The sequence below is a fragment of the Apodemus sylvaticus genome, chromosome 16 (assembly GCF_947179515.1).
Source record: "Apodemus sylvaticus chromosome 16, mApoSyl1.1, whole genome shotgun sequence".
In the NCBI taxonomy this organism is placed as follows: domain Eukaryota; kingdom Metazoa; phylum Chordata; class Mammalia; order Rodentia; family Muridae; genus Apodemus; species Apodemus sylvaticus.
In genome coordinates this window covers 3,495,398-3,509,756 of record NC_067487.1, presented here as the reverse complement: position 1 = coordinate 3,509,756, position 14,359 = coordinate 3,495,398, and the positions used below count along the sequence as shown (strand labels likewise).

The window sequence follows — 14,359 nt, the reverse complement described above, 5'->3', positions numbered from 1 at the left end:
CCATCCTGCCATGCAAGCCAACACCCATCAGCGTAAGACAGTGAGACTAGAGCCACTCAGTCCAGTACTTCCCTCCTAAGAGTTCTCACCTCTAGGCTTAGATGCCAAAAGGAAACCCTGCCTATCCTGGGTCCAGCTACCAGTCAGTCTCCTGTCCACTCATTCAGTATTTCATACATGTTACTGTAGAGCAGACACTATTCCAAGTCTTGGGGATCAGCCGTGTTATTACAACAGCCCCTCACTTACAAAGTAGACATTCCATAGAGGACAGCCTGTGCATATACAGTCCAGAAGTTGATGAGTGAGCTAAACTGAGGAGCAGAGCTGGCAGGGAGTCAGGATTTCAGTATCAACACTAGACATTAGAGCAAGATCTCAGGCAACCTAGGCAGTGAACATGGGGAGGGGTGTCTGGAAGCCTCAGAGCAAGGTGTTGTCTTCCTGGGCAAGTAGGGGATGGGGGCATCAGCAAGGGACTGTGGTCTGCAGATGGACTGAATCCAGGGAGAATGGGATCTATTCTCTGGGTACCCCGATAGGAGGTCCAGAAGGGGTAGCTAAAGGGTGTCTAATCAGGGGTTTTCAGGCTTGAGTGGTTGGAAGAGGAGCTGCCAGGGGCCATGGCTGAAGGATAGTTTTGGAAGGTAGACTTGTTTTTGCAGTGGCCATGTATATTGTTTTGGTGGTGACTTCTGAAGTTGCATCTTAAAGGATTGGTAAGGTTTTTTTTTTCTTTCTTTCTTCTCTATAAAGGGTGAGTTCTAGGGTACACTAAGGAGGATTTCAGCTGATAAGGTAAAACCATGGATTGCAAAGATTGTTCAAGGGTTAAAACATGGCTTTTTGTTGCTTGTTTGAGTCAGGGTCTCATGGCCTTATATTTATTTGCTACACAGCCAAAGCTTGCTTTGAATTCTTCCCTTCATCTCCCAAATATTGATATTACAGCCATGCAGCACCACATTAGGTATAATAAATTTTTTGGTTTTATTTTCTTATAAACAAGTTTTATAAGCGTATTTGTGAGATTCCCAGAAAACTGCAGGCTTTTATCTGGGAAAGGAATTAAAGTCACATATGCTTAGGAATTAAGCGTGGTCCACTGCCATTTACAATTTTTTTTTTAAAATCCATATAAAAGAATGCTGTATGTATGCAAAGTTCACAGCAATTTTTAATTGTGATGGAATTCTTGACTCTCACTTGGCCAGAGGCTTGAGAATACTGAAATGAGAAGCCTCTTCCCATCCTATGTCCCCTTAATTTTCTGTCTTTCTTGACTGCCCCATTTTAGTTAGATGCCATGGTGCACTACCTGAGGACTCCAGGTTCTCAATGGAGAGGGGCCTTGCTGAGTGTATATAATGGGGTGCAGCGTACACGTAACTAGCGAAACTATCCAGCTGCTGAAGCAGCCAAGGCGGGAGAAGCAGGTCCCATTTAACGGGTAGAGTCCATGCCTGGCCTCGCGCTGCGCTCCGCCGGGAAGGAAGCAACTGCCAGTGGACTAAGTGCCACTCGACCTTGGGGAGGAGCTATCTCGAGGACCTCGAATCCACAGGTTCTAGCGGCTGGCTTAGGAGTCCGCGGCACCCAGAGAGTGGCTTCTAGGCTGGGGCCCAACCAGCTAGGCGGGCGTGAGTAGAACAGGCAGGGCTGTTTCTAAAGCAGCAGGACTGTTTGCATTCACGTGTGCGCAGCGGGGGCGGGAAGGCCCCGCCTTGGCGCGGGAGGGGGCAGCGGGATTAAAGGCCACCCGGGCGGGCCTGGGGACCTGACTGCTGCCAGCTCCGGGATCGCGCAGAGGGCTGCGACGCAGCAGGTACTCAGCAGGGTATGCGTATCGGCTCCTGCAGCTGAGCAGCAGCGATGTGGCACTGGGCTCTGGGACCAGGGTGGAAGCCGCTGCTGGCGCTGGTGCTGGCGCTGACCAGCCTGCGAGGCGCATGGGGGATTGAGGAGGAACCGAGCAGTGGTGCGAGCTTCCAGGTGGTCACCTTCAAATGGCACCACGTCCAGGATCCATACATCATCGCGCTCTGGATACTCGTGGCCAGCTTGGCCAAGATCGGTAAGCGGCTGGGGTTTTGTGGATCATGGTATCCCATGACTGAGTCTTAGCCATGCCTAGAGTCTATACCACCTGCCTTTGCCCTAGCATTTTCTATCCCTTTCTGGGGAAGAGGCACATTCCACAAGAGTATGATGCGCTGTTGACTGGAGAAGTGCACCAGCTAATCCAGCGGTCCCACAGGGCAGGAGCTGCCCCTAAGATCTCATGCTCATGGCCCCGTTCTACCAAATCCTCCTCTAGATGCAACCTTACTTGATACCTTGGGAATTCATATTGCATTAAGAGAACTGACTTGTACGTGGACTGGAAAGAAGTATGGGTCCGGAGCAGTTAAATAAATAAATAAATAAATATTACTTATGATTAATCCAGAGAAACTTATAACCCCTTGTCTGGAGGGGAAGATGATTCTCCTCTCTCAACTGGCTCATTGAAACCGGGAAGCAGGATTGAAGGAGCTCCTGGCAAGGTGAGAGGAAGGTCAGACCTCTTAAAAAATTTAAGCCGATTAAAGCTTTATTATCTTTGTGGAGGTGGTAAGGATGTGGTCCCTGTGGAATTCATTAGACCCTTATTCAGGGAGAGTAAGAACAGATACAGAGATTCCCTAGCCTGCCAGTTTCCTTTAAGGTTATGGAATAGAAGTGGCAGAAGAAGCCTTCCAAGACCCAGGAGGGAGCATGCCCCTTTAGCAGGATGGGGTGGGAAAGCTGTGGAGAGAATGTTAACAGAGCTCAGACTTAAAGTGCCTGGTTAGTAAAGGCCTTTTTTAAAAAAATTTTATTTCTTGCTGCCTCCTCTTCCCATTCATTTAACCTGTGTGTGGATCTGGCACTGGACTCTCCTTGTATATACCGTCTGACTTGGGTTTTTCAGTAAGATTTGTGCTATGTGTTGCTGTGACTAGACAGTGCTGACTTCTTGTCACAGAGTGTTCAGAAAGGGCCAGAGAGGTCCCAAGGACACCCTTTCACCAGGCTCATCTGCTTCTCCATGGACTGCAGCATTCTAGTATATGAAGAGAGTATGTGCCTTCTATGTTATCTGGGGGCTTCTCTCTGTACCCTTGGACCACAGATTTGAAGTTTAGTATCTCAATTCAGCAATAGCCAAGTCTATCTGCTGTGCTCAGTGCTGGGCCAGCACACTGACTAAGGGGCAGCCTGATTCCTAAGGGTTATAGATCTGCAGGTCTTCAGGGGGTCGTGAACTTGCCCCAAGAAGGCCTGGCCACCAGAGTCAACACTAACTCTCTCCAATAATAGTCAAGAGAATCACCAGTGGACAGGCAGTTCTGCAGAAGGACTTCTCTGTCTTAAATATTTTAGTGGACCCAGGTGTTCCCTATTATTCAACCCAACCGCATTCCCAACTTCTAGAAAGTATGGAGATGGTCATTCCCTGTTGCCCAAGGCCTCCTGGCTGAGTCTGGCTCTCACAGAGCCAAGTACTTCCAGCAGACCCCTGCTTTGTCCTTGAACACCCTTCCTTGCTTAAACCTACAGGTTTGGCCCTTGTTGGTCCACTCCATGCACTGTACTGAATGTTACCAGCATGTTCAGCAAAGAGCCTGACACTGGGGGTCCTTTACCCAAGAAGTTCTTCAAGGATATTTGCTCCAGGCATTACAACAGACACCTCCCCACTTTTCAGACTCCATCTGTCCATAAGACCCTCTCCTCTAAGGACCAATGTTGCTGTCCCTCCGTTCCATTTCTTCCAGTCTCAACAATAAGCAGCTGCATAAAATCTTCACCTGGATTAGCTCCTGAAGTAGACTTACTCTAATCAGACTACACCAGGAATCAATTATCTTCCCCAAAGACTCACTATAGAAACTGAAAGGGAGAGAAGCAATCTGCAGGTTCAGCTCTACCCTGCCTGACTTTAAGAACCACTCTCTTGGTGGTAAAGACTCTGGTATCCAGCCCTTACCTTACAGCTCTTCCCTCAGCTGTGAACTCTGGATTTATTCAGATCCCTGATGACCTTGATATGTTCTGCAGAAGCCTCTCAGACTCCCTCCCTGTATAGTCAGCTCATATGCCCCTTCACAGACTCTCACAAATAGCTCTGTGGGCACATAGCTGATGTGTGTGCAAATTTGGGTAGTATACCTGACACCTCCGCAGCTCCCAGAAAAAGACACGGCTCTTACTCTTCAAACCCTTAATACTTTAAAAGCCCTTAGGACTGTCCACACTACTTCATCCTCAAGTTGTACAAGAACTGCCTTCCAGGAGAGAATGGGAAGGTCTTATGCTGATGGGATTTATGTTATTCTCTGATTATTTTTAACTCCCAGCCCATCCTTATGATTAAGAGGTCATCCTTTTTTGAGCCATTTTTGACCTAGCTGGGGAATATCACATGGACCCTAGAACACATGTAGTGTGATTATTGCAGTTGGGGACTGAGGAAGGCTAAGGATGGGGATGTCAAGGCCAGGGTGCCTGTCTAAGGACAGAAGTGGTAGGCTGGAAAGGACTGACTGTCTATGGTGGAATGTCAGGGTCCACCCTAGGCGTGTGAGGTGTTCTCTTCTTTGTCAACACACTCCCATTTGGGCCTACATCAGAGCACAGGCAGCACTAAGTGGACCTAGGTGTCTAGGTCCACCCAGGATCCACTAAGACTCAACCTAGGGTGGATCCAGGTAGCTTCAGGAGCATACAGAAGGAAGTTGTTAGCCAGGCAGTGGTGGCTCATGCCTTTAATTCCAGCACTTGGGAGGGAGAGGCAGGCAGATTTGAGGCCAGCCTGATCTACAGAGTGAGTTCCAGGACAGCCAGGGCTACACAGAGAAACCCTGCTTCAAAAAAAAAAAAAAAAAAAAAAAAACAGGAAAAAATTTGAAGGATGTTGTTGGGGATAGGGGAAAGCTGGGACAGACGGGAGTCTGAAGGGATGCCAGGGGAGTTGGTGGAGAAGTTGAAGGGAGACTAGAAGAGGACAGGGGGTGAGGGGTGAGGAGAGGCAAGGGGAGCTTATGGAAAGTCTAAATAAAGAAAGAATGAAAAGAGACCGGAAGAGGTCAAGGCATTGCTAGGGAAAGACCAAACCAATTTATCTGCAGGCCTTGGAGGACTTTGGTCCTTGCTGAAGTTGTGTAGAGGATGGGCCTCAATCACAACTGACTTCTCAGACCACTGCTTTGGTTGTAAGTCAGAGAGGCTGTGGGGAGAACAGTCAGAGCTTCTGGGCTTCAGGGAGGTGAGGAGGTTGCCCAGACTTACTGGGAGGAAGAACCCATACACAGGAGAATTATTAGCACACAACTTTTGGATCCTTGCTACTGTGCTGTGGTGCCTCTGTAGAACAGATCCCTGTTCACAATTCCTTAGCCTCATGGGCACAGGACCCAAACCTTCTGTCTAAAGCCAGAGAGGTAACTAGGGGTTGGTGACTGAGATTGGGAGAGTAGGGGAGGTCATTATAAGGGACAAAAATGACGTCCTGCAGGCCCTCCAGAGGTGCTCTGTGAAGGGGATCCAGGCCCTAGGTGACCAACAGTGACCGACCACTAGGTGAGTCCCATCAGTAAGGAAATCGGAGCCTCTTAGAACAGAACAGAACAGGTGTGGGGCTATACTGGTCAGAGAGGGAGAGAGAGACACACACACACACACACACACACAGAGAGAGAGAGAGAGAGAGAGAGAGAGAGAGGTCATGAAGCAGAACTCATGTGGCTGAGGGGAACCTGTAGAATCCATTAAGAGGTACTGAAGGTATAAAGTCTTATTTTGGGAGTCTTATTTTGGGAAGCTACCCCTGGACAGCTTGAGCCTAAAATTCATGCTGCATTTGAAGCTGAAGCATCCTGAGGAGAAAGAGCAAAGGTTAGGGAGTGCCGTAGCATTGCAGGGATGAGCCCTGACTAACCCTGCCTGTTTGCACCCCTTTCCTTCTGCTGCTTTCTAGAGAGAACTATTAGGTCTTCTAGGACTGTTGTCCTGGACAACCTCACTATGAGGCACAAGCACCCTGCAAACCCTCTACAAACTGCTCATCATAACAAGCCAGGCTGCTATAGTGTACCTCTGAGTCCTGATGACCTAACCATTCAGATGGCTTCATGCCGTGTCATGGCTGTGGGATCTGATCTATCCCTATAAGCTGTCATGTGCTGGGTCCCCACTTTTGGTTGTCTGAGTTTGGGGTGCTTTAAAGTTAGGGTTCCCATGTATTTGTGTGTCCTGAGTCTCCCATGGGTCCTCTGTGTGTTTGAATGAGCCTGGCAAGGTTAGGATCAGCTCTCCTATTCTTTCTCCACTCAGCCCCAGGGTTTGGAGCTTCCCTGAGCAAAAGGCTTTTTTTCTGTTGTAGGATATAGCTGTCCTTGAGATCACTGTATCATGGGTGTTAGGGCTCAGGGCACCATATTTTAGGGTGCAGCATGTCAGTACTGAGACTGAATAGTACCCACATCCCCTTCTGAAGCTGTGGTGGGTATGTCTTCTCTAATCAGTGTGGGCAGCTGGGAGTTCCTATGTATCTCACTACTGTTAAGAACTAAGCAGTCCCAGCTGCCAGCTTGAGCTACACCCTACCCTGCTGTCCCTTATACCCCCTAACCCAACCTCTCTCCTTATCCTTCTGCTCTTCTCTAGGCTTTACTTTTCTCAGGATTTTAGCCAGGAATATAGATGGGCAAATGCTGGTGAGTTTAGGATGTTCTCTACTCTTCCTAATTTGGCCTTACCATGGGGAGTCAGTGGCCAATACAGAGGAATGTCATTAGTAAGGGACACGAAGGAATAAGGGGAGGGCTATCAGTAAGTATCTTGTGGCTCTGAGCGGGATTCCAGTGCAGCCTTCTTTCTATTACACTACCTTTCCCAGCTTAGAAATCACTAGGCTACCCCACCCCTTGAGGCTACCTTTCCTAACTCCAAGCTCTTTTGACTCAAGTAAGCGTGCGGTTCTGTTCTTTTTGAGTATCTGGTGGCTGACCTGTCTGTGCCTACCAAGGCTTCTGCAGGGTGTGAATAGCTGGTTGGATACTCACATACGTACACACATGGATGAGTAAATGTCATGTTGTAAACATAATGGCTTCTACCTTAAGCTCCAAGCACCACTTTGATTCTGAGTTCAAGGAAGAGATTCCTAAGTTCTTAGTCAAATTCTTCCCCAAACTGTCACCCAGTTTCCCGTGCATGGCATCCCTGGTGACAAAGTTTCATGTGTGGCAGGCAAAAGGTGCTCCTGTAAGCTTAGAGTACTGTGGGTGTGACACCTGAGTGCCAGCCTAGGAGCTGGACAGTTGAAGTCTCTTAGGCTTGTGTACATTGACTGGCCTTTGCTTCAAGCTGGTTGCTCCTATTGTCCATGTCTACTATCACTGAATGTCATTTCTCTAAGTAGGATCTTTTATCTGAAGGAGAGCCCTCAGATTGCTGGCTACAGGGGACAGAGTTCAGACTGAGTGAGGGACTGCAGAGCGGCTAGGAATGCTAAGAGTGTAACTCATCTTAGACACAGTAAGGAGAGCTTTAGAATAAAGGAATCAGACACCAGCTTAAGCTCTAGAGGCCCAAGAAGTGGGAACAGATGGGGGTAAATTCTAGCAATATTTGAACTAGGATCATTGGGACTACATCAGTGCTTGGAGAGGGCATAGTGAGGGACAGATAGAGGAGGCTCGCTGTTGGGTAAATGGTGTGGACTTTGGGGCCCCCTGAAGAACACTTGGTCCCTGGGAAGGAAATGGTTAGGAGCACCTGCCAGGCTCTTGTCCCTAGATATATATCGTAAAGACTTTGTGTGGAGCAATCAGTTCAGCTCAAGGAGCTATCTCTAGATAAAGACAAACTAGCATCATTTTCAGGTCAGGTTTTCAAGCTGTCCCTGAAGAGGGTAGTCTCCAGTGAGGTGGAGCGGTCTGTTCCGCTCTCCTGTCCCAGACAAGTCAGGAAACCAGCTGGATTTACCACCTGCTGAGTTGATGTGCCAAAGTCCAGTTAGATTTGAGTTCTTTGCTGGGAAAGAGTTTCCCAAGCAAAATGGGGGAACTTAAAAAGCCTGTTTTTATGGACTTTTTGAAGAACTGGAGTTTCTGAGGGCTTCGTTTTTACATTTGGCCCAGGTTCGTTCAGGGGATGTGGACCCATGGAAGCTATCCTACTTTTCTGGGGTTGCTTTTTGTCCCTCAACCTGAGCACACAGAAGTTAGCATTAGCTAAGCCTTTCTTCTTAGTCCTCTCTGGGCCTCCTGAGCCTCCAACTTTGTTGAAGCTGTCCAAGAGGCAGTTGCCTGAGGAGGAGATACAGTGAAGTGAGCATAATCACACCTTTGAAAGTGAGGAAGCTGGAGCTCGGGAAGCCCTAAGTGCAGGGTGGAAGCAATGTAGCTTATCTCAGTCATAGAAGGAAGACTGGGGAAATTGGGAAGAAAGGTATAAAAAGCTAGCAGTAGATGTGGATGAGCCAGTGAAGCGTGGATCTAGGAGTCCATAGCCCTCTTAGGAAGTGTGCCTCTGTGTGTGTGTGTGTGTGTGTGCCACCTGTGTGAATATAAGAATCACCACCTGGGTGATTTTGCATGTGCATACTCAGACTGCTCGTTCTTTTTTCCCACACCTATGCTCTGCTGGAGAAGTGTGTAAGCATACTTTGCCCTGGTAGTACTATCTCTGGGCCCCATCTTTTCATCTCATCTAGGAGACCAGTGGTTCCCCTATCCAGGTTAGTCCATGGAGATGACTCTAACCTCTAAAATTAGAAATCCTGAGAGAAATACTGGCCTAGGAGAAAGATTCTAGGATTTCAGGGAGGGATATATGAAGATGAATGGTATATTATCCAAGGAGACCCTGCACTTCAAGGCTCCTAGAAATACACATCAATGAAGTTCCTTTCACAACTGGGCTAGGAGACTCCTGGGTCTTACCTGTATATATTGCAGCATCTAAAAAGCACTCATGGCAGCCTGGTTTAACTGTGCAGGGACAAGATTCTAACTTTCCAGTGCTTCAAGCTCTTCAGAGGAGATGAGCCAGCATCTACATCTCTCTATGGAGAGGTGTTAAGAAATGGGTGCAGCAGATGAGGTATACTTACAAGGTACCTGGCATCTGAGAGGGTTACAGTACATAATGGCAGACAATAAACAAAAAATGCCACGAAAGTCACACATAGAAAAACCATTCCCAAGTTGAACATTGTGTTTCATGCTGAGGAATATTTGTGGCGGTCAGAGAAAAACTTGTAGGAGTCAGTTCTTTTCTTCTACTATGTGGGTCCTGGGGATTGAACTTAGGCCATTAGGTTTGGCAGCAAGCACCTTTACCTGCTCACTAGCCTGATTTTTAAAAAGACTGATTGCCTGAGTTTTTGTGGAGTGAGGTACAGTGAGAAGGCTCCCACACAGTGGAAGAACTGATTCTTGCAAGTTATCTTCAGACCTCTACATGCATGCCCTAGTACACACACACACACACACACACACACCACACATCTCTCTCTCTCTTTCTCTCTTTCTCTGTCTGTCTCTCTCTCTCTCTCTCTCTCTCTCTCTCACACACACACACACACACACTCATATATACAATGAGCAAATAAATGTAATAAAATATTTTGTTCTTTTTACAATATATGTGCATGAATGTGCACAGAGAACAACTTCCAAGAGTTGGTTCTTTCCTTCCAGTGTATGAGTCTCCAAAATTGAACTTAGGTTCTCAGGCTTGGTAGCAGGCATCTTTATTTTACCAGCCATCTTACCAGCCCATCTTTCTGTCTTTAATTCTGTTCTTTGAGATCTGAAGGTGGATGTGGTTATTCACAAAGAACAGGTAGGCTTTGAGCTTAGTCTGTTCCTGAGAGCACAGTATCTCCCAAATTTTGCTGGTGCTGGGTGCACTAGGTGCACTGGGGTCATTCAATGTCTTGAGTGCTCACTGTGAGAACAGACTAGCCCCTGGTGTTCTACCAGAGGGAAGGGTCAGAGAACAAACGGCCTTTTGCCAGCAGGGCAGTCTGTGAGAGCCACAAAGCTGTGTTTGGCTGTTTATAACACAGTCCCATAGCATGGGATCCTGACAGCAACTATGGGAAAGTTACTTTTTAAATTTTAAATTTCCCCTCTGTGTGTGTGTGTGTGTGTGTGTGTGTGTACGTGTGTGTGTGCTCATGTACACGTGCACACCCTTGGGTGCATGTCTGTTTTTGTGTGTTCAGGGCCTGGGTGCATGTACACACACCACAGAACATCTGTGGAAACAGAAGCACAACTTTCAGAAGTTGAATCCCTTCCAGTGTGTGTTCAAGGAATCAAACTCAAGTCACCAGACATACAGGGCCAGTACTTTTACCCATGGAGCCATTTTATAGGCTTCAATTGTGAGATGTTTAAGAATTCATCACCATCATGATTTGGAGCATTCAGCCCTAATTGGAATGACTTTATCACACCCTTCCCCTCCAGGATCAGGGATTTATCCGGAAGAGTATGCAGAGGTGGTGGGTGACTTCAAGGAAACAGCATTTTCTATACACAGCAGGGTTGATATACATACAAACTCACCCAGACTGTGACAGAATGCACAGACCTGTACAAATTCAAGCCAGACAAATTTCCAGAATGGAAAAGAGGAAGTGAGAACAAAGTCTTAACCTAAACCAGCTATTTTCAAGTAATAGCTGCTTGGAGAGAGAAACTTAGTTGTGTCAGTGGAGTAACCTTGGTTGTATCAACTACACTTCAGGGCAGGCCTCATGGTTAGGGGTAATCGGCTAACACAAATGGACACCATATTTTTGTTGTTATTTGGTTGATTTTTTTTTTGAGAGAGAGAAAGAACATGAAGTTGTGTGGTAGGGAAGATCTTGGGGAGTTGCAGGAGGGTAAAGACTATGATCAAAATATATTGCATGAAAAAATTTAAAAATGAATTCACATTCTCGTGGGAACAAGGATGGGTACAAGCTGGCACCATCACCATCAACATCATAGAGAAGGTGAAGGGAGCCAGTCTGCCATTGTCTCACCCACTAGAGTTGCTAGGGTGGCCCTTGGACCCAGCCCTCTTAGAATGCACACACATGAATACTGTGGAGATGCATTTGTGGCTGCTCTGGGAGTGGCATCTGGTAGAGTGTAGTAAGGTACATGGAAAAAATGCCTTGCAATGGAGGAAAACGTGTGCATTATAGAGAGTACACTATAGTCATGGTGATGCTCATGACATTAGTGGTTTCTAGGGTCATGAGAGACTCCATGGTCAGGCCTTACTGGGCTAGATTAAACAGCAGGATCAGACAGCATGCCTTCTCTGTGCATATGGCAGCTGATCTTGGGCCTTACTATTTACCTAATCTCTCTGTTCCTGCCATGCTCTGTATCCTCAGAGAGGCTGCTATGTTCCCAGTGGCTCTGTTACAAAGTGGAAGCAGTGAAGGACATCCAGTTGTAGGTGGCTCATCTGATTTCTACATGCATGCATGCATGCTGCTGTGCTATGGCCATCTTCAACCCCAGAAAGAGTTCCCTTTTCTGAAAGTATAAAGATAACAAAGTGAGATGAAATGAGAGTTGGTACAAATATAGAAGGTTCTCCTGGATTTGTGTTTATTAGAGCCACTAGCAGTTGGGTTTTGGGAGAGTGCTTTTCTCTGCCCATACCATACCTGTATATTCAAGCTCATACAACACCAGGCCACCCAATGTACATTTGCTGTCTTTTGGCCTAAGAGTCTGAGAAGACTACTGCATTACTCCCACTCATCTGTTGCCTTGTAGACCAGCCCCACAGCTCTACAGATATTGTTTTTGCTCTTCCTTTCTGATTGCAGGGGAAACCTGGGCTCAAACACCTTTTCCACTGTTACTTTCCAGTGGAAAAGTAGAATTTTTATTTGTTCTAATTTTATTAAAATATGAAACTCTACTAGTATGGTGGGGTCACTGTAAATAGCTCTGGTGGCATGAAATTACAACCCTATGTTCACACTTAGGTGAATAGCAGGACATTTAGCCCATATACTCTCTGAAGTGGTCTGTCTCCTAAACTGGCCTTTTACAGCCTATGTTATTCAGAGTCACCCAGCATGACTTCCGTGAGGCTAATTCTCAAAAAGCCAGCATACTTAATTTTTAGATTTGTAGAATAATAACCAGTGTGCTGGTACAGCTGATCCTATCCTTGTCTAAACTGATTCCTCCTCTGGTGGTTAAGAATTTTAACTAGAAGTGTTTGTCAATCACACCAAATTGATGTCTATTTTTAACTTAAGGTACTAACAAATGCATAACATGCATCCACCTTTATGATATGTATTTTACCTGCCTTAACTCCCATGTTGACCCCATTTACTCATACCCTCCCTCCCCAACTCCTGACAATCATCCATCTTTTTTTACTGTCTCTAGTTTTGTCTTTTCCAGAATGGAACCAGATAGTCTGTGAAAATTTTAGACTGGTACTTAATAACACATGTTTAAGGTTGCTCCTCTCTAATAGTTTAATCATGCAATTATTCTATTATATAGATATACACAATTATTCATTTATCCATTGGAGGACATATTCAAACTTTGGACAGTTTTAAATAAAGGTAGCATAAAGATCTGTGTGCAAGTTTTTTGTGTGGACATAGTTTTCAAGTTCTTTGAATGTGGTGGTTATAAAAGCAGATGCTATGAATACAATTAGTGTTGAAATAAAGAGCCAACTCCTTTCCCAAGTGGCTTCACTACTTTGAATCAGCAATGGTGAGTGTCTATCACCCCATCTCTGTGCCAACATTGAGTGGACAGTGATCTGGACTGTTGCAATTCTGGTTGGTATGCAGTGGACCCTTATGCTGAAACTTTCAGTTCTTTCTTGGTACCAAGCAATGTGAAAGATCTTTTCTTTTTCCTTTTTGTACAGAATTTTTTATTCTTGACCACCTCACACAATGCATCTTGATTGTATTCAACCCAAATCTTCCCTCCCATGTTTCTCCACCCTCTAATACTTCCCTTCTTGCCTTTATTTCCTTTTATTTATAACTCACCAAATCCAGATAGTGCTGCCTGCAAACACATGGTTGTAGAACCATCCAGGAGAACATGGCCAATTTACTGGTGGCCAAACATGCCTCCCTTTCCCCCAGCAGCCACCAATTGCCAGTTGGTGCTCAGTTAGTAGGTGGATCCTCATGAGCCCTGTCCCCTTCAGTTGCAATGCTGACAGACTTCTCCTGTATAGGTCTTACACAGGTGATCACAACGGCTACAAGCTCCTGAGTGCAGCAGTCACATCATGTCCAGAAGCCAGCGTTTCACGGTACCCTGTCTCCCATTCTTCCAGATTTTGGTATCTTTTCTTCTCCCTATTCCAGGAGGAATATCTCTTCATATACTTTGCTTGACATTTGCATATCTCTGATAAAGTTTCTGGCTTGACAGCTGACTCACTTTTAATTGAGTTCTTTGTTTTCCAATCAGTTTTAAAGAGTGCTTTTTATAGTTTGGAGAGAAGCCTTTATCAAATATGTGTTTTACAAATATTTTATTCCAGTCTCTGTTAACTTTTAATAGTGTCTTTTACAGGACAAAAGTATTTCATTTTAGCTGGAGACTCTGACACATGATTGTAATCCTAGCTCTTGGAAACCTGAAACAAGAATGTGAGGAGTTTGAGGCCAGCCTGAGCTATGGGTAATAAGAACCTGTCTCTTTAAAACAAAAGTTTTTAATTTTCAGGTTTCTACATAAGTTACTCCCAATTGTCATCTTTTGTATTCCCCAACCCCCATACCCAATTTTCCCCTTCTTACTGATCTTACTTTCATGTCATAAAATAGTTCTAGAATCTGTACGAGTTATTTTTCACACTGTTGTTACAAAATACCTCAAAACAAAACCAAAACAACTTGAAGAAGAAGGGTTTATTTTGGTTCACAGTGTGAAGGTGCATTCTACCATTGTAGGCAAGGCCTGGCAATGGCAGTGTAAGGCAGTGGGCCCCATTGCATCCACAGTCAGGAAGCAGAGACATGAATGCTGGTACTCAGCCCACTTTCTCCAGCCCTCGAGGTGGTGCTGCACACATCTTGGGTGGGTCTTTCTTCCATGGCTAAACCTCTCTACGAAGACCCTCACAGATGTACCCAGAGGTTTGCCTCCTGGGTGATTCTAAACCCCATTAAGTTGACCATCAAGATTAAGCATCACACCAGGTGTTAGAGAAAACACTATACTTATCTCTCTGTGTCTGGCTTATTTTGTTTGACGTGAGGATCTCTGTTTCTATTTTCTTCCAACTGATATAATTTTGTGCTTAATGAATG

General features: G+C 45.8%; 1 protein-coding gene across 2 annotated transcripts in view; it reads left to right on the top strand.

The window, feature by feature from the left end:
* Window positions 1-1,748: 1,748 nt before the first annotated feature.
* The window catches only part of Slc9a3 (solute carrier family 9 member A3), a 47,911-nt gene continuing 35,300 nt past the window's right edge, over window positions 1,749-14,359 (top strand). For both annotated transcript variants that reach the window (XM_052159476.1, XM_052159475.1), the window contains exon 1: window positions 1,749-2,074. In XM_052159476.1, the coding sequence (XP_052015436.1) occupies window positions 1,873-2,074 (202 nt within the window). In that variant the 5' untranslated portion in view covers window positions 1,749-1,872. The remainder of the gene's footprint in view (window positions 2,075-14,359) is intronic.